The sequence below is a fragment of the Squalius cephalus genome, assembly GCF_949319135.1.
Source record: "Squalius cephalus genome assembly, chromosome: 20".
NCBI classification, from domain to species: Eukaryota; Metazoa; Chordata; class Actinopteri; order Cypriniformes; family Leuciscidae; genus Squalius; species Squalius cephalus.
Window position 1 is genome coordinate 10,727,874 of NC_137141.1, and position 23,497 is coordinate 10,751,370.

A 23,497-nucleotide genomic window follows, 5' to 3' on the forward strand; every position below is an offset into this window, starting at 1 on the left:
TGGCAGCTGATGCCTACAGTCAGTCCAGGCTGGTGTGGAGGCTTGAACACAGTATTGTTTGCTCAATATAGTACAGATCTCTAGGGGGAGTATCAGAACGCCAGAGTTCTTAACATTCCCTCAAAAATGCACAGCAAAAATGGGTCATGCTCGGAACTGTTTCCTATTTCTGTGACATCAGCCGTTGTGTATGGAAGCTCCCTTTTTATGTTTGATCGCTCCCTTGACCTGGATAAATAATCATTGTATGAGGGATATTTCACTTCTACATTTTATGTATTTGATTATTTAATAAACTGGATAAATAGGGCAGGGCATTGGCCTATATTAGAGTCTGTTTTCTAACTTCTCAATTAAGTTTGCAGAAATGTCTGAAAATGATGCACTGAAATGGAAATTCTGATTTATTTGTCAAATAATGTAAAAAGAGCTTTAAGATCACAGATAGATTTATTAGTATGCGATCTGATTACATTCTGAGGCATTTATGCTTGATGGGACAACAGAGAGCCTCTACGCCCTGATGAATTTTACCCTGAAGATACTTTTATTTTTCATCAACTTATTTCGATTTTTTTTTTTTTCAAACCCATTCTCTCCTATTGCTATTTTCCAAATAAACAAATTAACAGTTATGACAAAATATAGGCCATGTCCCTGTGCACAGTCCTTTCTGAAGAGAGAAACATAATGAATCTGGCATCATGACAGTATTTCTGTTCACTTGATGAAATGTTTTAGGCGTACAGCGTAAGTGTGTACAGCGGATCTCAGTTAGTTTCCTTCCCTGCTAATGTATTTAATAACCAGTAAGTATGTAGCGGATTAGCAGTGAAAATGAGACGCATCGCCACAGGGGTATTTATTAGATACTCATCATGGTACTCATTCATGGCCCCAAAATTGTTCAGATGAATATTAATCATTGAAAATAAAATAAAATACATAAAAAATACAAATTTCAAAATTATATACTGTACAGAAAGAATGATAGTTGGACTATAAAATCAGCAGCAGGCAGAATTGGTCTTTGTCTGCTGTTTCAGGTTTATCTGCATGGTCTGCTCTTCTTTCACTGACTCCTCATTGGTCTTGAGAATGTGCTTCACGAGGAATTTAGCAGCCTCATCCACATTGATATTCTCCTAAAACAAACACAACAGACAAAACACAAAACTTTTATTTAAATTTAATTTTAAATCTAGGTGGACAAGTAGTGACATAATTGTATGTTTTGGATCATATTTTGTATTGGCTCATCAGTGTGTGTGTATGTGTGTGTGTATATATATATATATTAGTTGAAAATATATCAGATTAAGTTTTATGACATTCCAATAAATAAATACAAATTGTTGTAATTATGTGAATTAAGTAGTATGAAAAAACCCTGGTTCTGTGAAGGTTGAAAAACATCTCAGGTTACGACTGCAACCCTGAATTCCCTGAGAAGGGGAAAGAGACGCTGCGTCATGCAGTTGACACTATGGGGATGCCCTCAGGGTCACCGATGTCTGAGCACGTGTACTAAACACTCCAATTTTATTGGTTTACAGCAGTCTATGATATCAAAAGCTTTAATAACGTGCTAGCTATGTCAATAATTAGACAAAGCTCTTCGGGAGTAGCTTATCAAAGGGAGTAAATCAACTACAACCTTCAATGTACCACTACTTCAAAGGGGGATAATATAACCTCCACTTTCATCAGAGGAAAGAGTGGCATAAAATAAATGCCAAAACTCTTGCCATTGCAACTCAACCTCTAGGGAAACTGCAGAGGAGCTTAAGCTCTACTTATTCACCCTAAAGTCTTCATAGGGAAGAGTGATTAACCCTATTTGAGCAAAGAACCTATCCAGGAACTGCTAAGAGATTCCATACACTCGCCTGATCAGAGTGCGGCCCTAACAAGAAGGGAGGCCAGCATGGACCAACTAGAGACTTTGCAGCCATAGTGGAGAATAAGGTCCTACTTCAAAACACAACCTTAGTTGGGGAGGGAATAAAAAAAACTGGGGCATTTCGTGAATACCTATCACAATTCCATCCTTCCTACTCTGTTCATGTTTTTGCTTAAGTGCTCAAACCCTTAGTAATTATTCCTTCAGACTATTAACTACTTCTGCCTCTCCAAGAGAGAGCTTAATCCTTACTGTGCGTTCACACCAAACGCGAATAACACGTCAAATTCGCATCTACTTGGATGCTTGAACATTTTGAATCCATTTGCGTGTCCAGAGCGAAATTGACGCACGTATAAAGCAAAAGTTTGAAGCGAAATTGATGCGCGACTGAGGCGAAATCCGGTTGTCTGTTTGCAAGATGGCTGATGTTGATCGAGCATTCATCGAGAGAGTTACCGCATCGGAGCGAGGATCACCCTTCAGGACACCAACCACAGGCGCTCTATCCCAGCTGCAGAGTGCCTGTCCATCTGTCTTCGGATAGAAATTGTATATGAAATTTTAAATACAGTATATTAAATAATGAAAAACTATCAATGTTTTTTAAACTGTGGTACGGATACCACTGTTGGTGCTCTTTCTAGTGATACTCACTATACTCACTTTCTAGTAATACAGTTAACTGCTATATTGAATATTATATTCTGCTATACTGCTATATTGCTATACTCCATTTTGAATGAGTGACTCCGGGAGTGAGTTTATCCTGTCACTACACCATGTGACAGCAGCAAGCAGGCTCCTGATTGGTTAACGTGGCGCGAACAGACGCCAAAGTTCAGATTTTTCAACTCGGGCGTCAGACGCGAATTCGCACAAAAAGCACCAAATAAAAGAATTCACGCCAGACGCTCAATTCGCGTCATTGAGGCGAATTCGCGTTCACCGCGCCGTGCTAAACGCCTCATTCGCGCCGCAGGACCTCCAGACGCACGTAAGAGCATCTTTACGTTGACTTAACATTAAAATCACTGGCGCCAGACGCTCTATTCGCGTTTGGTGTGAACGCAGCATTAGTCCTACTCAGGGAAGGAGGAAAATGAAAGCAATGCATAATGCAGTATGCCCATTCTCATTACCCAGACTCTAGGCCCCAAGAAAGCTGCAGGGGAGCTTGAGCCCTACTTTAAGACACCAATGTAACTGGGGGAGACCAGCTCGAACCCTGCCTTGAATAAAAGTACTCTACCTAGAATCCACTACAGATAGCGCCTCGTTTTTTTCTTTCTTTTGACACCAGACCATATGTGACAGCTAACAAGTAAGGACGCATCACAGGTGAACTTTCTCTATGTATTAGCATTGTGGACCATAGTAGAGCACACTTTCAAAAGGGTAACGATATCCCTACTTCAAGCCTCAATATTAATTGGAAACAGAGGTAAACGAAACAGGGGGAATCTTGTAAGATGCCCATTGTAGTTCTGTCCACCCTTTAGCTTAAGAGCAGATTAGGTAAGGAAGCCTGCCAAATGCTAAAAACTTAGTCATTAGCCTTCCAGGCCACAACCTTCACTATTGCTGCCCTTCCAAGGGGGAGCCTAGTCCTTATTCCTGTTGATCGTTCCAGACTCTAACCCCAAGGGAACTGCAGGGAAGCTAAGGTTCTACTTCAAACCCCCAATATAACTGGGAAAGAACAGCTGAAACCTGCCTTTAATAAAGGTGTCAAGGTCACCAGCTGGAGTGCCCTGGTTGTTCACTAGAGGGCACTCCACCCCAGACTATTGCCACTCAGTTTTGGACTTCTTTTCCCATCATCCTTTGCCCAGGCTCATTAGCACTCATTGCCTTCAGCTGTTGCTCATTAGCCTTGTTCACTCTGTCTATAAAAGCCTGGTCAATTTAGTCATTCATTGCTAAGTCTTGCCGTACGTCACTCTACAATTCTGAGCGTTTCCTTTTTTCATGTCTTTTTTAAATTTATTTTTAACTTCCTGCCTGTTATTCTGGAATACCCTTTTATCTGTGTTTATTCCCCTGTTGTTGTTGTTGTTGTTTAGATTGATTGCCTGTGTGTATGATCTTTTGCCTGTTTCTGGATTACATCTTTGGATTACCCTTCAATAAATATTGCATTTGGATTCTCACCTTTCGTGTCTGCGTGCAGTACGCGAAAAGGCACACAACCTTAAATTATATGAAAGATAACAAGGAAGGATGCCAAAGGGCGAACCGCCTCTACTCGTTAGTACTGTCACCATGGTCTAACACCTAACCAAATGGGAGCCATATTCCTGCTTCAGAACCCAACAATAGTTGGGGAAGGAGGTAAATAAAGCATGGTTCATTCACCATGCTCTACCCTAAGGGTACTTAAGCAGCTATCACAAATTTAGCAAGCAAGGCTGCTTAGAGCTGCTGCTCCTCCGAGAGGGAAGCCTACTTCTGTACTTTGCCAAATAGGAAGGGCATTATGCAATGTGCCCAGTAACTCCTACCCAGGCTCTAACCCAAAAGGAGCCGCAGGGGAGCTCAGGCCCTACTTAAAACCCAATGTCATTGGGGGAGAGCAGCTCATAACTGCTATAGCCAGCAATTAGTTTAAGTAGAGCACCTATCCAAAGAAGAGTGAAACTTCTACTTCAGAACCCAATAATAATGGGGAGTTAGATAAACGAAAGATAGGGAGATGTGAATTTCTGCAGTTCTATTCAACATGCTCTTCCTTCAAGGGGAAGCCTAGTCCTCTATATTAACCATAGAGGGAGAAAATGAAAGCAGTGCATAATATAGTGTGCCCAAAAACCTATGATCACCTAGGCTCCAACCCGAGGGTGCCACCGGGGAGCTTGAGTCCTACTTAGAAAACCCTGCTCATGATGTCATAGACTGCCATCAGCCAGTAAAATTGCTGTGCTTGGTACACTTGTCACCATAGCGCCAACTCAATGATGCTGCCTCAAAGTTCCACTTCAAAAAGGGAACCCCAGCTTCCTATCCTAAATGTATAGTCTAAATATGGAAACTAGCATGATAAAAGTTCAGTCACCTTTGCTGATGTCTGAAACCATCCAGTAAAACCATTCTCCTGGCAGATGTTCTCCAAAAGAGAGGCATTCCTCTGGCACAATTTAGTCTCATCACATTTATTGGCCAGTAGAACAGTAGGGATTGGACAGCCATTTTTCAACGTTACTTGGCAATCAAGTTCATGTTTCCAGTTCAGAGCTCCATCCAATGTTGACCCGTTTGCCACGTCATACACAACAAATGCACCACTGCATCCCTTGAAGTACACTCGGTTCAGTCCCCTCACACGCTCTTGACCTAAATAAATAACAGCAAATACAAATATTTTTAAAGCAAATTATGGTCCCAATTCTCCAGTTTCATGGAAAAACAGACACTGATCAGCTTACTTGCATTTCGGATATTATGTAATTCTTGCCTGGTGCTTTGTACTCAATAAATATGAATATAAAATGAATGAATATGAAAGTGAAACTGTGCCATGAGTTTTTATTTTTTTTTATTTTTTACAAGTGTTTAATTTCTGTCTTATTCTGCTCCTGATTCTGCTCCTATTAAACATTGTATACATTTTAAAATATTGCTGACTACTTACAAAGCACTAAATGGTTTTGCTCCCCAGTACTTGAGCGAGCTCTTAACACATTATAGTCCTTCACGTCTACTGCAATCTCAAAATTCTGGCCAGTTGATAATACCTAGAATATCAAAATCGACTGCTGGCGGTAGATCCTTCTCCTATTTAGCACCTAAACTTTGGAACAGTCTTCCTAACATTGTCCAGGAAGCAGACACACTCTGTCAGTTTAAATCTAGTCTAAAAACGCATCTCTTTTTACCTGGCATTCATATAGAACAGAATACATTTCTATTATTCAAATAGTTAAATAGTCAGTTAAATGACTATTAGGCTGCATATTAGGTCAGCCGGAACCAGGGACAATTCCTATAACAACTGATGTACTGATTACATCATAAGAAGAATGGCATCTTAGTCTTTCTGTTTACTCCGAGGTTTACTGAAGTCAGCCGGATCCAGGCCGGATCCAGATCAGATGGTGGACCTGTGCCTGGACCCATCCACAACGCATCCCTGAAGTGGCAGCATCATCAGCCCTGTGAACTCCTCATCGACACGACAGCCATCGGCACTGATCCTCAACAAACTCATCTCCATACCGGCGTGATGACTCCGACTTCCAACCAGATGGAACTGGATAAATATTCTGAATGTTCCGATCCAATCTGACTTCTGACCTGTAATGCTGCCTGAATCATAATCACACACTGTTCGTTCGTTGGCCAGAGGAGAACTGGCCCCCGACTGAGCCTGGTTTCTCCATTCTGTCACCTGATGGAGTTTTGGTTCCTTGCCACTGTTGCCTTGGCTTTTGGCTTGCTTAGTTGGGGACATTTAATATTCAACAATATTATTGATCTGCCTTACTTAAGGTGGACGATGACGCAATTTTCTTCTAGAAACAAACTTTGTTGTATTATTTTCATGTTATCACTGTGAAGCTGCTTTGATACAATCTGTATTGTAAAAAGCGTTATATAAATAAAGGTGACTTGACTTGATTCCATTTTTCTCATGATGCACATTAACATGATTAGTTTTATGCATTGATGATCTATTATGACAAATCAAAATAACAGATGTAATCTACATAATTCTATTAACATAATTTCGTTTAAACAAGGTAATACGACTTACCTGCTATATCCCAAAGCTGTAATCTCACCCGTGTGTGACTATCCCAATCGATCACCTTCATAGAAAAATCCACACCTATAGTCGCTTTCAACTCCTCGTAGAATTGATTTCTCACATATCGTTTAACAAAGCTGGTTTTCCCAACTTCATGGTCTCCAATCACTAAAATTTTAAATAAATGTTCAGTGAATCTTAATTCTGAGTCTCCTGACATTTTCTAACAAATCTCATCTGCAACAAATGACCTAGTTCAGGTTTATTCTGCCGTTGAAATCCCTCTTTTGTTTTCCAACTACCTAACACAGGCAGTTTCCATACCAGCATCAAAACGATAAAACAAAGAAGTTACATAAAACAGATAAGTCACAAAAAAGGTATAAAAGGCCATTTTGAGCATTTCATATGAAAAAAACATGCATAAAGTGACAGTGAGACAGACGGGTGTTGTAGACAGTTCTTTAACATTGTCATATGAAAGCAACAACTAGTCACATTTTTGGAAATTATTAACTAAACACCTACTCCAGCAACAACCCTGAGAGCTTATTAACATTGTACAATATTTAACATAAACCCAATAAAACATGCTCACACTATTATAAGCTAAGCAATTCTGACAAATACAGAACTATACTGTATATTTAATCTGTAGAAACATGTAGCTCATCTACATCTATATGGTATGCAATAGGACACCGATGATTCTTTTCAAAAATATAATAGCACAAATGTTTAAAGATAAACTGTAGTTTCAAGACAATAGAATGCAATCTGACAAGATCAGAAACAAACACATATTGCATTGCAAAAGAAAAAAAAACGTACAGCATAATCATTGATATCTAAAATTTACAACAACTTTCTATAATTGCATAAAAAGTTAAAATTCTATTAATAATAATAATTTAGTAATCATACAGAACTTAAATGGTCATAACAACAAGAGGATGTAACTGTCTACAGGTATGAGGCACACATATGAGGACTCATGATACATTCTGGTGAAACTGCCGTCGGTGGCCCTGTTGAGCATTAGGGGTTCTTGAATCTTCATTAACACACTATCTGTATGAAGCATATAAGTATTCGGAACTGATGTGAAAACATTCAACCAACAATAAAGAGAAGTTACTAAATACAGGCATTGAAACTGAAAGATCAATATTGTCTATTGAAAAGGTCTATGTAATAATTCAAACTCTGGCTTTAAGTTATGACCATTTAAATCCAAAGCTATAAATATTTACATTACTTCATAACTTTACAAAATCACATGGAAGACAATTAATATATACACTTTCTATTGTACTTCAAACACACAAACTATACAAAAATTACATAAAAATAATACAGCATGGAAAAATACAGTTAATATTGACATTGGCACTTAAACACTATTAATTGCTACATTGTACTTGTAGGCATTGGTTATCTACACTTAGTTTACAGCACACATATACTGCATGATATGATGCTTTAACTAGACCTAAAACTGTTTGATAATCATGTTCATTTAATACAGTCTCAGTTTTAAAATATAGTTTATAAAAGTCATGTAGACTGATTGTATAAAACACATTAAACACATTAAACACATTAAATTGTCACTCATAAGAGTCACTGCACATTTTTTAAATTTCTAAATCTTCAGTTTCTGCTACAATGGTTATTTTCTGCTGGTCCTTTAGATATTTTGATCTATAATTAAAAGCTTAAACAGCGCAGAATATACAGCATTACAATGACTGGTGTTGTTTTCATGTCAACTACTGCTGCCATACTAAAGCAAGTGATAGTGACAGAAATCAAAGGGATCCTGCATGTTTGGGTTTCTGCTTTTACTCAATCCAGCATTGACATTAAGGTCCAAAATTAACTTTCTTTTTTTTTGGGGGGGGGGGGGGGGGGGGGGGATTGGGGGGGCACCTGCCAGTTGTGGGTGAATTGTGAAAATGTACCTGCTATATATAAAATCATTAAAAAAAATATTTCATTACTTGGAAAAAAAAAAAAGAAAAAAAGAAAACTTTTATTTCAGTTGGTTGCCAAGACAAACATTTCTCATTTTAATTTAGTTTAACTTGCTACTATAATAACTAAAATAAAAACTATATAAATGCATAAAAAACAACTAATATAAATTTCAAAACACAACAAAATTACCAAAACTTAAAAATGTAACTAACTAACTAATTAAAACTATATCAATAACTTTTTTTGGCCACACCTGTCAATTGTGGGTAAATTGAGAATATTTAATGGAAATTAAACAGTAGGCTATTTTGTTTTTTAAAGTTAGTTATTGTAAAATAAAGCTAAAATGATACAACATAGAAAATACTTGAAATAAAATAAACATTAACTGAAATAAAATTAAAAAATTAAAACATGTAAACTTTTTTATTTCAGCTGGTCACCAAGGCAACATTTCTCATTTTCATTTAGTTCAACCTGAAGTACTAAAGTAACTAAAATAATGAAAATGACAAAAAACATAACAAAATTACTAAAACTTTATCTAAAATTAAAACCCAAAATAAAAACTAGTTCAAAATAATAATACAAACTATAATAGTATACCAATGATACTAAAATAGCAAACACTGGCTCATTGAAAATAAATATATTGTGCACAAGCTTCTCCATGCCTATATGAAACTTTAAAAGACGTACTGGCAAAATTTGACTTGCATTTGGCACTTGTTAATTTTGGACCCTGGTCAACATACATCCACTTCCATACAGTTTCTTTAAATGCTCTGCTATCAAACAAATATAATATTAAAGCTCTCCAGTGCAAGCGACTTAAGTCACACCATTGTACAAACTAGTAGCTATTATTTCACAATAGCTGACATGATCTCTTAAAATAAATGTGTTTCAATGTTTCAAAGGGTCGAGGAGCTTTGCTTAAAGTCTCTGAGAATGACGGACGCGTACGTCACACTCGGCGGCGTGCATAAGATGGACTCAGACACTGGGGAGTTGGGAACGGGGCTGCCCGAGCCGAGAGAATCACGAAACGGAGAAGGTGGCATCAGATCCAGAGAGTCCTCCATTGACATTTTGATCTGTACCAACTCTTCCTCATCATGGATCTGTGCATTGTCATACATGTAGCCATGAAGAAGTCCAAACTGCTCATTTTCTTCCTCCTCCAAAGGGGAGACAGGCTCGTCTGGGTAAGCACCCAGTTGCATGGGCAAAATCGGATGTGGATGCAATGTTTGGGGCTGAAGCGGCAGCATCACCCTGTCGCCTGGCTCAGGCAGGCTTATGATCTCATCCAGATCGGGTATGAACTTGACCATCTCTTGCTGAAAGTGGTCTGCAATAACATGTTGGGGGAAAACACTGTTTTTTTGTGGCACGTGTTGCTCAGAAGTGTAAAAAGTCAGATGAGGGCCAACCTCCTTCATAGGCTTGCTAAGAGGCGACAGCCTGAGAGCCGTCAGAGGAGGGCTGCCCGAGGGATTGTATCTTATCGGGTCGCCCTCGTCCTCCTCGGCTACATTGTATAGAGTCTTGGTGCTTAAATCGGAAAACTCCATGCCTGGGTTATTGTAGGTATTAGTTAGGGGTTTGATGACAGCCGTCTGATTGGATCCGGCTTCCTGCCTCTTCACATGTACAGACAGTCTGTGCCACATGTGTTCCCCTTTCGGAGGATGTCTTGAACCTGGTTCAGACCATGACACAGACTTTCCATTAGAACTATGAACAAAATAAAGACGACTGTTATTTCACAGGAACCGAGAAAGGTGAACACAAGAACAACATTTCTCGTTCGTGTAAAAAAAGTTTGAACAAGCAAAAATTATGCTGAATATTATTATTATTATTCAGACATCTAGAGTTTCCTTACAATATTTATGTTTACAGGTGGGTGGAAATCTTATATCACAGAATGAGCAATTTTATATTACATAATGATTTACAGTGGGGACCAAAAGTCTAAAACTAACTTAAATGTGGTATTTTTCCACATAGGCTAAACCTGGATCATGTGACTCTTTGTACAGACAGTCAGACGTTTTTCTATTAAATGCTCATTGGAACATGGAGAATATGATCATCAGGTTTTGTTCAAATCAGCTCCAGTCCCGATGTCATTAAAGGGATAGTTTACCCAAAGATGAAAATTATTCCTGATTAAGAAGTCCAAAGAAGTGCATCCATCCATTATTAAAAGTAATCCATACTACTCCAAGGGGTTAATAAAGGCCTTATGAAGCGAAGCGATGGTTTTTTGTAAAATATAATTTTATATTTTCACAATAGAAAAATATCCATATTTAAAACTTTATAAACTAAAATGTCTAGCTTCCGGCAGATGGCCTACACAAGTCGACTTGCGCCAAAAGAGTAACTTCTTACGCAATGTATGACGTAGGATGTAGCGTAAGCTTAGACGCCTCTCGCAGTTCAAACAGACAGGGCTGGGCAACAAACTCAAGCTACTCTTTTCTTATATCGAAATTTTCCAATATTTCTTTTTAAAAATTCTTGTTATAGACTATCCTTTGCGTCATGTCAGAGGTTACTCTTTTGGCCTAAGTGCAAAGGCTGTCTGCTGACAGCTAGTTATTATAGTTTCTAAAGATTTAAATATTGATATTTTTCTTACAAAAACGCATCGCTTCACTTCAGAAGGACTTTATTAACCCCCTGGAGCTGTGTGGATATTTTTAATGATGGATGGATGCACTTTTTTGGACTTCAAAATCAGGTCACTTCCATTATAAAGCTTGGAAGAGCAAGGATATTTTTTAATATAACTTGAGGGTGAGCAAATAATGGTTTTCATTTTTGGGTGAATGATCCCTTTAAAGTAAAAGTAAAACTAAATACTAAAAGATTCAGAAATTTGTGGAAAATTCAATTAAACTTTTCACTCAAAGATTACGCTAATTAATCGCAAATTCATCGCACATAAAATTTGGCTGAGAAATAAGTCATTATTAATTGTGTTAAATGAGAAAAGCAACAAATAGACATTACAAAAATTAGCTTTAGAAAGACATATTTTATTTGATTTAACATATAATTTATTACACATACATTTTTAGGCTACAACAGCCATGATTTTTTTCAGGAGCTGCATCTGAATTGGTATTGAGATATCTTTGAGGACCAAAACAGTTTGGTTACCAACATTCTTCAAAATATCTTCTTTTATGTTGTACAAAAGAAAGAAAATCATACAGATTTGAAACAACATGAGGGCGAGTAGCCTAAATGTAGGCTAAACAAACAATTTTCCTTTTTGGGCAAACTATCCCCAATATTTGAAATAATTTTTTTAATGAAATGAAACTATAAAAGAGAAACTAAAACTGCTGGTAGGTGGCAGTAAATGTCTAAATGAGTAAGTCATTGAGTCATTCGTTTAAATGGCTGATTCATTCAGGAATAAAGTAAATGGCTCTTTATAAATCATTGGTTCACCCGGTTGATTCGCTCAAAACGTTGAGTTATGCATATAACTACTAGTCCACTGAACTAAACATAAAGGGACCAGCACCGCAACATATTATCTCCATGTTTTCAAGGGAGCGATAGCCCCTGGCTTAAAGCTCCTGCGGTAAGCACGGACTGAGCCATCGTCGCCGCAGTGATATCTGGTCAGTAAAACTGAACAAACGTGTGCAGCGATACCCAACTGGCCACCACACAAATGTCCTCTACAGACACCCCTCTAAATAGCGCCCATGATGTCATCATGCCTCTTGCCGGCAGAGCCAACACTTCACTCTTGTATGCAATAGAAATCGCCTCCACGATCCAATGTGAAAGGCACTGTTTAGATAGTGGTTTCCCACGAACCTGGTTGGCAAAAAATAAATAAAGTTGGCCAGAAGAAAGCACAACCTCCGTCTGCTTGATGTACATGCGTAAAATTCGCACAGGACACAAGGCATGGAGTCTCCTTCCTTCCTCCGAGTCAATAGAGAGGTTTGACAGGCTAGGCAGCTAGAACAAGGGCGCACTATACACCCCTGACATGACTTTAGTTGTATACGCCGCGTTCAGACGCAATACCATTCTTGACCCATCTTACAGTGCATGGAGATCACCAACGTGCTTCACTGATGCCAGTGCCAACAGCTGTTTCATAAGACATCATCCTTAGATCCAAGGATTCTAATGGCTCAAATGGTGGTTCACAAATAGCCTCCAGAACTACAATCAAGTTCCATGATGGCAGCATTGATTTTGTAACAGGCCATAGACACAACACACAAGAAACTGAATGGCAAGCAGGTGCACGCTTGCCACAGCAACATTAATGCCCTCATGACAGACCAAAATGGCCGCCAAGTAAATTTTCAGCGTGGAATGGGAGCGACCTTCCTCCAATAATTCTCAATATTTCCGCAATTAGGCATTAATAAGGCAATAAAGATCTTCGCCTGCACCACTCTTCAAATATGCACATAAAGCCCCCTTGTCGACAGCGGCCTTGTGCTCTGTATTGTGGCCACAACATTGATTGGGAGCCCCGCTACCTTCAGATTCTCCCTCTCAGCGTGTAGGCTCATTGAGACCACAGTTCTGGCTGAGGGTGTAGGATCTGCCCCCCCTTTCTGAGACAGCAGGGAAGACACCATGGTGTCCCTGACAGCAACGTCATGATACTCGCACACCATGTCTTTGCTGGCTAGCAAGGGCCCACTAAAATCAGAACCTGACAGAACCTGTTGACGCACTTTGTCTAGCATGGGCTGTTTCAGCACTATCGCTGACCACTCCCCATTTATAGAGCTCCCCATCCATGTAGTTACACATCTGTCATCACCACTATATGTGACGTAACCCTGACCAGGGAAATTCCCTCTCTCAACAGATCCTGGGTTCCCAGGGGATCGGAGCTCAAACGCACAATAGCGTTATCGTGACTTGTCCGTTTAAATGTCGCGTGGCATTCAGCCCAGTGCTCAGGAATGCAGGCATAAAGAGGAGACCCAGCCGAATGACCGCTATCATTGAGGCCATGAGCCCCAGCAGTCTCAACACTTTACGTACTGACAGCAACGCTGTGTTCTGTCCTGAATCTATTCCTAAACCCAGATACGAAATCTGCTGATTTAGACCCAGGGAGCTCTTCTTGAGATTTATTAAGAATCCCAGGGCTCATAAATGGGAGACAAGTGCTTGCGCTTGCAACACTGCTTGTTCCCTGCTGTCTGTAGCCAGGAGCAGTTCATCTAAATACGCGAACACTCTCATGCCCTGATGACGCAGCAGAGCCAATGCCGCTTCTGCACATTTCGTAAATATGCAGGGTGCTAGGGACAGCTCGAATGGCAGGACCTGGAATCCGTATGCAGTCCCCTTGAAGGAGGACCTCAGGAATTTTTTGTGCCCTGGGCGGATTGTGATATGGAAATATGCATCGGTCAAATCCACCAATGTATACCATTCCCAAGGACACAGAGAGCATAGCAGGTGACGTACTGTAAGCATTTTGAACTTGTAACATCTGAGATGCTTGTTCAACTGCTGTAAATCTAGGATAGGGCGCAAGCCCTCACTTTTCTTTGGGAAGATGTCACTTCGCTAGCTTTAATCTAAATCACTATCGTTCGCAAAACGCGTTAGCCTTCCGCTAGCCTGTTAATCTGCCATCCGTGTTTGCCGTCTTTTTTTGCTCGCGCCTTTTCGAGTCCATCAAACAACTGTGGTGAGTAGGATCAGCCAACAAACATGGTGAGTCATGTCTTCTCCTATTATTGTCACTTGCACTTCATGTCACATTTATAGTATAGCTTTCTCTGTCAGCGTGAGGGTTTTATTTGTGATAAATGCAGGGAGATAGTCAGGCTGACAGAGAAGATTTCAGAACTAGAGACATGCATCCAAACTTTAATCGAGGATAGTAAGAATGCAAGGGCTTTAGATACTGTTTTGGATGTGACTTGCTTAGTGAACTCTGTACATTGTTCAGTTCCGTAGAGCCCGTACAGCAGGGCAACTGGGTGACCGTGAGACGCTGTAGTCGCAGGACAAAACACTGCTCTTGTGTTCCGATAACAACATTAAACAGGTTCTCTCCACTCAGTGAAGCACCCACTGAGAATCCCGTTGAAAGTGCCCTAGTTATTGGCGATTCTATAACACGGAATGTGAAAATAGAGACACCAGCCACCATAGTCACTGGTAGTCACTGTTTGCTGGGAGGAAGAGTGCCTGACATCAAAGCAAATTTAAAAGTGCTGGCTAATGTTAATCATAAATTCTCTAAGATTATTATTCACGTTGGCACTAATGATGTTCGACTTCGCCAGTCGGAGATCACTAAAATTAACATTAAAGAAGTGTGTGAACTTGCAAGTACGATGTCAGGCACTGTAATTTGCTCTGGCCCCCTTCCTGTTCGAAGGAGTGATGAGATACTTAGTAGACTGTCCTCACTCAATGGCTGGCTGTCTAAGTGGTGTCCGCAAAATAATATAGGGTTCATGGACAATTGGAAACGTTTTTGGGGCAGACCTGACCTGCTGAAAAGAGATGGTATTCATCCCTCTTGGGATGGTGCTGCTCTTCTCTCTAGTAATATGGCACATAGTCTTAGAGATCAAACATGACAATCTGGGGCTCAGGTCAGGATGCAGACAGACTGACTAAACCGACCATCTGCTAGCTGTCTCATGTCACTGAGGTCAGATAAATCCCATCACATAGAAACATTTTCACCTAGATATCATCACATAGAGACTGTGTCTGTTCCCCAAACTAGGAAATACAAAAAACTCACAAACTCATTTAAGGGTAAAAATTTGTGATTGATGTTCAACAAATAAAAACAAATATAATGCAGATGAGCAAATGATAAAGCTTGGGTTGCTGAATATTCGATCCCTTTCTTCAAAAGCACTTATTGTTAATGATATGATTACAGACCATAACCTAGATGTGCTGTGTTTGACAGAAACTTGGGTAAAAGCAGATTATTACATTACTTTAAATGAGTCCACCCTGCAAGATTACTGCTATAAACATGAGGCTCGTTTAAAAGGAAAATGGGAGGTACTGCTGTAATTTATAGCAATATCTTCAGTATTACTCAGAAGTCTAGTTTCAAATATAATTATTTTGAAGTGGTGGTGCTTTCTGTAACATTATCTAGCGTAAGTGATATATCACATTTGACATTTGTGCTGGCTACTGTATACAGGCCACCAGGGCACCATACAGATTTTATCAAAGAATTTGCTGATTTTCTATCAGAGTTAGTACTGGCTGCAGATAAAGTCCTAATTGTTGGTGATTTTAATATCCATATAGATAATGAAAAAGACGAATTGGGATTAGCATTTACAGACATTCTAAACTCTATTGGAGTTAGACAACACGTGTCAGGACCTACTCATTGTCAATTCAATTCAATTCAACTCAATTCTTTGATTTTATCAAAGAATTTGCTGATTTTCTATCAGAGTTAGTACTGGCTGCAGATAAAGTCCTAATTGTTGGTGATTTTAATATCCATGTAGATAATGAAAAAGACGAATTGGGATTAGCATTTACAGACATTCTAAACTCTATTGGAGTTAGACAACACGTGTCAGGACCTACTCATTGTCGTAATCATACTTTAGATCTAATATTGTCACATGGAATCAATGTTGATGCCGCATTATTTAATCTCATGTATACTTAATTTAGCCAAGGTTGCAAAGCCGACTCTGTGTTATAAATATGGTAGAACTATCACTTCTGCCATTAAAGATTGCTTTATAAATAATCTTCCTGATCAGTTTCATCTCCTCAGCATCACAGATAGCTTAGAAGAACTTGATGTTGCAACAGAAATGATTGACACTCTCTTTTCCAGCACTTTAGAAACAGTTGCTCCATTGCGCTTGAAGAAGATTAAAAGAAATAGTCCAACACCGTGGTACAACGAGCACACTCAGGCCCGAAAGAGAGCAGCCAGAAAAATGGAGCGTAGCTGGAAGAAAACAAAATTAGAAGTTTTTCGCATTTAGTGGAGAGAGAGCACGATTGCATACAGAAAGGCCTTAAAAACTGCTAGATCTGCTTATTTTTCAACACTTTTAGAAGAAAACAAACATAACCCTGGGTATTTATGAAACAGTGGCTAAATTAACGAAAAATAAAGCTCCAACACCGGACGTTTCCAAACAGCACAGCAGTAATGACTTTATGAACTTCTTTACTTACAAGATTGATAATATTAGAGATAAAATTATAACTATACAACTGTCTACTATAGTATCCCATCAGACAGTGCATTGTAGTCTCCCTGAGGAAAAATTTTATTCATTCATTGCTATAGGCGAGGAAGAATTGTCTAAACTCGTTAAATCATCTAAATCAACAACATGTATGTTAGACCCTATACTGACTAAGCTTCCAAATCAAATGGAAAGATCTGATACCAATCTTTCATTTGAAAGCCATGTTTCTAGCATCTGTAAAACCGCATTCTTCCATCTTAAAAATATATCTAAATTACGACTAAATGCTTTCAATGAAAAATGCGGAACAGTTAGTTCATGACCATGATCATGACCTCAAGGCTAGATTATTGTAATGCTCTATTGGGTGGTTGCCCTGCACCCATAATAAAGTCCAGTTGGTCCAAAACGCAGCAGCAAGAGTTCTCACTAGAACCAGAAAGTATGACCGTATTAGCCCCGTTCTGTCAACACTGCATTGGCTCCCTATTAAACATTGTATACATTTTAAAATATTGCTGACTACTTACAAAGCACTAAATGGTTTTGCTCCCCAGTACTTGAGCGAGCTCTTAACGCATTATAGTCCTTCACGTCTACTGCAATCTCAAAATTCTGGCAAGTTGATAATACCTAGAATATGAAAATCAACTGCAGGTGGTAGATCCTTCTCCTATTTAGCACCTAAACTTTGGAACAGTCTTCCTAACATTGTCCGGGAAGCAGACACACTCTGTCAGTTTAAATCTAGACTAAAAATGCATCTCTTTTACCTGGCATTCATAACATTATACATTTCTATTATTCAAATCAGTTAAAGGATTATTAGGCTGCATAGATTAGGTCAGCCAGAACCGGGGACACTTCCTATAACACCGGATGTACTTGTTACATCATAAGAAGAATGGCTTCTACGCTAATGTTAGTCTTTCTGTTTATTCCGAGGTTTACTGAAGTCAGCCGGATCCGGGCCGGATCCAGATCAGATGGTGGACCTGTGCCTGGACCCATCCACAACGCATCCCTGAAGTGCCAGCGTCATCAGCCCTGTGAACTCCTCATCGACACGACAGTCATCGACACTGATCCTCAACAAACTCATCTCCATACCGGCATGATGACTCCGACTTTCAACCAGATGGAACTGGATAAATATTCTGAATGTTCCGATCCAATCTGACTTCTGACCTGTAATGCTGCCTGAATCATTATCATACACTGTTTGTTTGTTTCCCAGAGGAGAACTGTCCTTGCCACTGTTGCCTTGGCTTTTGACTTGCTTAGTTGGGGACATTTAATATTCAACAATATTATTGATCTGCCTTACTTAAGGTGGACGATGACGCAATTTTCTTCTAGAAACAAACTTTGTTGTATTATTTTCATGTTATCACTGTGAAGCTGCTTTGATGTAATCTGTATTGTAAAAAGTGTTATATAAATAAAGGTGACTTGACTTGACTTGAAGAGGAAGTAACAGCTTTAAAACCCTTCACCCAACACTGAAGTCATAATTACTCCACTGAAACAGGGGACGCGCGTAAGGTACTGCAGTCGATAGCCCCACTGAATCGTGCGAAGAACCCACGGTGTTAGTGCGCATGTGCGCCACTGCTCAAGGCAGACAGTGAGGATCCCTGGCATCACCTGGGGAAACTCCGCATCTTTTTGTGAACAATGCTGGATATTACATATCACTGCTTTTTTCTTAAATGTCAGCACACAGCCTGATTGTGAGGTTAGCGGTTCTAATGCATTGTGATTGTTTTGACAAACCAACACGAGGCATTGTATGCTGAAGACAAAGTTTCTTTATTGATAACAAACTTAAAGCTGAACCTCCTCTCTTGCAGGGTCTTTTTTTGCACATAGAGAAGAAAGCGGCTACATCTGGACTGACGATCTTCCCTCGTCTAAGAGCTAGGGATCCGACTGCCTCTTCTTTCCTGCAGAGAAATATCTCCCTTTCGCCGGGGGCGGACCCTTCTTCCCCGACCACGCCTGCTGTTTAGGCTGTGTGTGCGCCCGTTCAGCCTCCCAAGTACTCTGGCTGGCCTCTTGGCTGGTGGCGGTCAGGAAGACGACCTAAACTTCGGTTGTGCAGACGACTGCACTGGTCTGCTGAATTTCTAGGCAGTGAACGCCTCAGAGATTCCGCCTGTTTCTTGGAGTTCTCAAACCGCGCCTGAAATGCGTCAGATCCACTGTACCACTGTACTGGCCATTGCATGACCCAAAGACACTAATGCGCAATGTTGCACATAGTATGTAATTGGCCGTGGACTGTACTTCCCCCATAAGCTCATCACATGTCCTCCCCCTGACATGGCCTTGCTCAGCTCCCTCAAGCAAATAGCTCAAAGCTCTAGCCATGCAGGTCTGGTCACTATAAATCCTGCTGAGCTGTTTGTATGAGAACCGGCACGGAGGAGGGGGAGGGGTAGTCCACTCCACCGAATAAATCCTGAATCAGAATAAATCCTGCTGAGCTGTTTGAATGACCCATTGGGAGAGTGGGGGTACCTGCAATTCCTTTGAATATCATAAACTTATTCGTCTCTGATTAAGTGAACTTATTTGTCCCCGGCACCGGAGGAGGGGGAGGGGCAGTCCACTCCACCGACAGCATATATGTGTATATATATGTGTATGAACAATATCACATGAGTAGCAGTGCAATATCGCTCTATATCAGCATTGGAGTGATTCGGCTGTAGCCAATCACAATTACGTTTATAGAACAGTTCGATGGCACAAGTGTGTAAATAAATAAGAAACAACAACAGTGTCTTTAAAACCCCTCTTTTGTACAGAACTACTTCCTTCCAACCACAGATTAAAATCTCAAGTTGACAGTTTAACAGTTGAGCCCAAGCCTCCGTTACTAAGTCTAAAGAGAGAGAGAGAGAAAGAGAGAGATTGACTAAGCGAGTGAATTACATGCATCTAGCTGATATTCTTCAGGTCAATCTTATATTCATTATAATCACAAAATCAGTGTGAATGCCCACTGATGAATATGAATGAATATATTTGTCTTTGTCCTTTTAACAGTTATGGGGATTTCACATGACCGCGCTAGTCAGTTCATTTTTTGGTTGCTTTTTATAAGGTGTTGTTTAAAGTGAAAATAACGTCTTACAAACTTGCTACTGACTCACTCATAAAGACAGTCTTTGCTGCCTAACTTTCACATGCTGAACGGCCGCTGATGGCCTTGAGCTCACATGTCCGCAAACATCTAAACAAAATGGTCAAATAGGTGCTATGTTAGTCACATATTTGAGATCAAAATAACTACATTCTCTCCTAAAAAACTCTTAAACCTACATTCCATCACAGAACAACAGTAGAATTTGTAAAATTATAGTGGGTTTGCTCATCCGCCATGACACTCAGTGTGAGTAATGCTGCAAGCGGTGTGATACAAAAGGTGAAACTGCTTCTTTGGTGATACTGGTAGAATATCGCATGGCTGGAGAAGGCTCTTAGCCAATCAGATTCGAGAACCAGAAAAAACAGTTGTGTGTGTGTGTGTGTGTGTGTATATAAATATAAAATATTACATTAAAAAAATAGCAAATAGCAGCATTTCTACTAATACACTCAGACTTTTGGTCCCCACTTTATATAACAAAATACATTACAAATAAAAGGAACTTCAGCTTATTTTATTATTTTCCCATTTTATTTGGAACTTGATGGACTCAAACCAAACACCAGATTATTCATAACAAATTAATTAGTCTGGCATCAGTGCACAAACAGCTTTGCACTATGGGACATTTGAATTGAAAAAAATACTTGTAAACAGTATTTTAACAGTAACAGTAAAACTAATATTATAAAACAATTAGTTGCAACTCTAAATTCTGACAACAGCTGTTGCAAAACAGCATATATACATAATATGATCTATATTAAATGCAACAAGTTGCAACCATAAACAACTATGTGCAGAGGTCATACATATCTTGACTTGTTTGTGACAAGTCCTTCTCTGTATTTTTGCGTACATACCAGTACATTCTGGTATCTACACCATGTGTAGATACCAGAAATATATTTACTGTGTAATAAAAATTATAGCAAAATCTTTTTCTGGCTGACACATTCCTTCCATTTTCTGATATTCACCATGAAAACTCCAGCAACTCAATAATTGGTTGTAGAAGAATAATAACTCTTGCACTTGCCATTACATACATCTAAAGCTACTATAGTCACACAGTCTCTCTCAGCCCTGCTGCTTAGACGCCCCTGGGTGTGCAGGTTTTAATTGTAGTTGACCTGAAATTCACAAGATGTCTGAGAGAGCCGTTAATTGAGTAAGCTCCTGGAAATGGCATGATCCTGAGGTCTGGAGAGAATTACAGGACTGGATCCATGGGCTCTAGTGCAACAGGACGGAGAAAGACTGCGCTAATGCCGCTGAGCTACTTACTTGGCATTTCCAGATGCGTTCTTCTTACGTTTGAACATGTTTAGTAGGCTGTTGCTCCTGCAAGCAATTTTTCCATCGCCCACATGCATGCGCACCACATCGGAGGTGGTGAACGCGCTGCGTACGTTCCTCTCAGGTTTAGCGAGTATTATGTACATTTTTGGCGTGAACATGCAGCCGAGAGCCACCGTCACGCTGAGACTCACAGAGAAGGACGTGGTGATGATCTTGTAGTTGGAGCCGAAGTAAATCGGCACAAAGGCCAACCAGATAATACAGGTGGTGTACATGGTGAAGGCAATGTACTTTGCCTCGTTGAAGTTGGCAGGGACATTGCGAGTTTTAAACGCATAATAGGTGCAGCTGAGAATGAGCAAGCCATTATAGCCCAGTGGTGCCACCATGCCCACATTACTGGTATTGCATATTAGAAACACTTCTCGAATACTGGGGTAGGACTTAATCGGCTCTGGAGGCTCCAAGATGATCAACGTGACCTCCAAAGTCAGTTGCATGCTGATGAGGATGGACGCGATCACCACTTGCGCCCAGGCACTCATGAAGCGCGGTTTACGCGTGCATATCTTCTTTTTGCTGCCGGCCAGAATGCGAGCAATGCGGTTGGTCTTGGTGACGAGAGCCGAGTAGCACATGGAGGCAGAGAGGCCAACGAGGAGGCGCTGCAGGTAACAGGAGGCTAGGGTGGGACGGGCGATGAGAGTGAAAGGGCAAATGTAACCCAGGAAGATGCCAGCCAGGATGATGTAGCAAAGTTCACGGCTGGAGGACTTGACGACTGGCGTGTCTCGGTACAGTATGAAGATGAAGGTGACAAAACTGGTCACTAGGATGCCCAGACATGAAAAGACGACAGCAGCAATGGATTCAGGATGACTCCACTCCAGGTAGCGCAGGGGAAGTGGCTCACAGACTGAAGAGACAAGACAAAATTATTATATCAATGTGAGAGTATGAACAATGCATGAAATTAGTATTAAAATTGTTTGTTAAGGCAAGCATCACTATTATTATTGCTGTACTGTTGTAGTACTCGAGACCACTTTTTGAAGGTCTCAGTCTTGTCTAGGTATCAACCGCATTTGTAATTGTATTAGGTCTCGTCTTGGTCTCAGACCAATAGAATTCTGGATTTTATTTCAAGAACAGTCAAGACCACAACTGCAGGGACATCACTTAATTTCCTGTGCATTGTCAGATTTATTTTACATGCTCTACATAGTGTATTATTCTAACTGTATACACTGTTATTGTTATACTATTCTAATTTGATTAAATATAAGACATTTCTCATTTATCTGTTAGATGAAACTGCAGAGTGCTGGTCTGGTCAGGTCTTGTCTTGGTCTCAACCCCTCAAGTCTTGATCTTGGTCTCACACTCAGGTCTTGGTCTTGGTTTAAGTGGTCTTGACTACAACACTATACTGTGCTATTAGCGGTGTGCAATTAATTAGCGGTGTGCAATTAATTTTCTAAGCATCAAACTTTCCATTTTGTCTGGTGTACAATAAAGTGACCAAAAGAATCCTGACTTACACTGAAGGGGGGGAGCCGAGCCAAAAATACAGATCAGAAAATCCTAGGAAACCACTTTGAATACCATAGCAACACACACACACAAAAAAAGTGTACCAGTAACCACCTAGCAATGCCCTCGGCAACTACTCAGAAATGCACCAAACCCCACTCAGAACATGGGACATTAATTAACCACCTAACAATCCCCTAGCAACCTCATAGCAATGCACAAAAAAACAAAGCCACATAGCAACATCCTGGCAAATGCCCAGACATTTTTTGAATGTGTTCTGTTGATTAAGACCAGTAAGCAACCACCTAGCAATGCCCTAGCAACTCTTTTGAACACCCTAGCAACTGCAAAGCAGTGCACCAAAACCTCAAAAATAATAATAATGAACATTCTAGCAACTGCATAACAATACACTTAAATGTTTCAGAACACCTTTTAACCACATAGCTGTCATGAAACAGAAGGATTCACACAGGTAAAGTAATCAACAGGTTTATTTGCAGAAGTATGTGATCACAACGATGGAAGCAGGTAACTGATGAATATAGTGTTCAGGATAGAAATCTGGATGAGTAATGGTCTTATCTGTTGCAGGTTCAGAAAAGGAGATTGAGGCAGATGAATGAAGATGGATGAAGGAG

At 40.0% G+C, this 23,497-nt stretch overlaps 2 protein-coding genes across 3 annotated transcripts in view; both read right to left on the reverse strand.

Moving 5' to 3' along the window:
- Positions 1-660: 660 nt before the first annotated feature.
- rab32b (RAB32b, member RAS oncogene family) lies at positions 661-6,870 on the reverse strand (the record flags this gene model as incomplete). The annotated part of the gene is made up of 3 exons (XM_079854276.1): positions 661-1,145; positions 4,959-5,236; positions 6,657-6,870. The coding sequence occupies 3 exons, from the start codon at positions 6,868-6,870 to the stop codon at positions 1,008-1,010; spliced, it is 630 nt and encodes a 209-aa protein (XP_079710402.1). The 3' UTR covers positions 661-1,007.
- A 2,397-nt stretch (positions 6,871-9,267) lies between these two features.
- The window catches only part of grm1b (glutamate receptor, metabotropic 1b), a 34,017-nt gene continuing 19,787 nt past the window's right edge, over positions 9,268-23,497 (reverse strand). The window contains exons 8-9 of one of the 2 annotated variants that reach the window (XM_079853241.1): positions 21,306-22,236; positions 9,268-10,370 (exon numbers count right to left, since the gene is read on the reverse strand). In XM_079853241.1, the coding sequence (XP_079709367.1) occupies positions 9,545-10,370; positions 21,306-22,236 (1,757 nt within the window). In that variant the 3' untranslated portion in view covers positions 9,268-9,544. The remainder of the gene's footprint in view (positions 10,371-21,305; positions 22,237-23,497) is intronic. The other variant, XM_079853242.1, reaches the window with a different exon arrangement.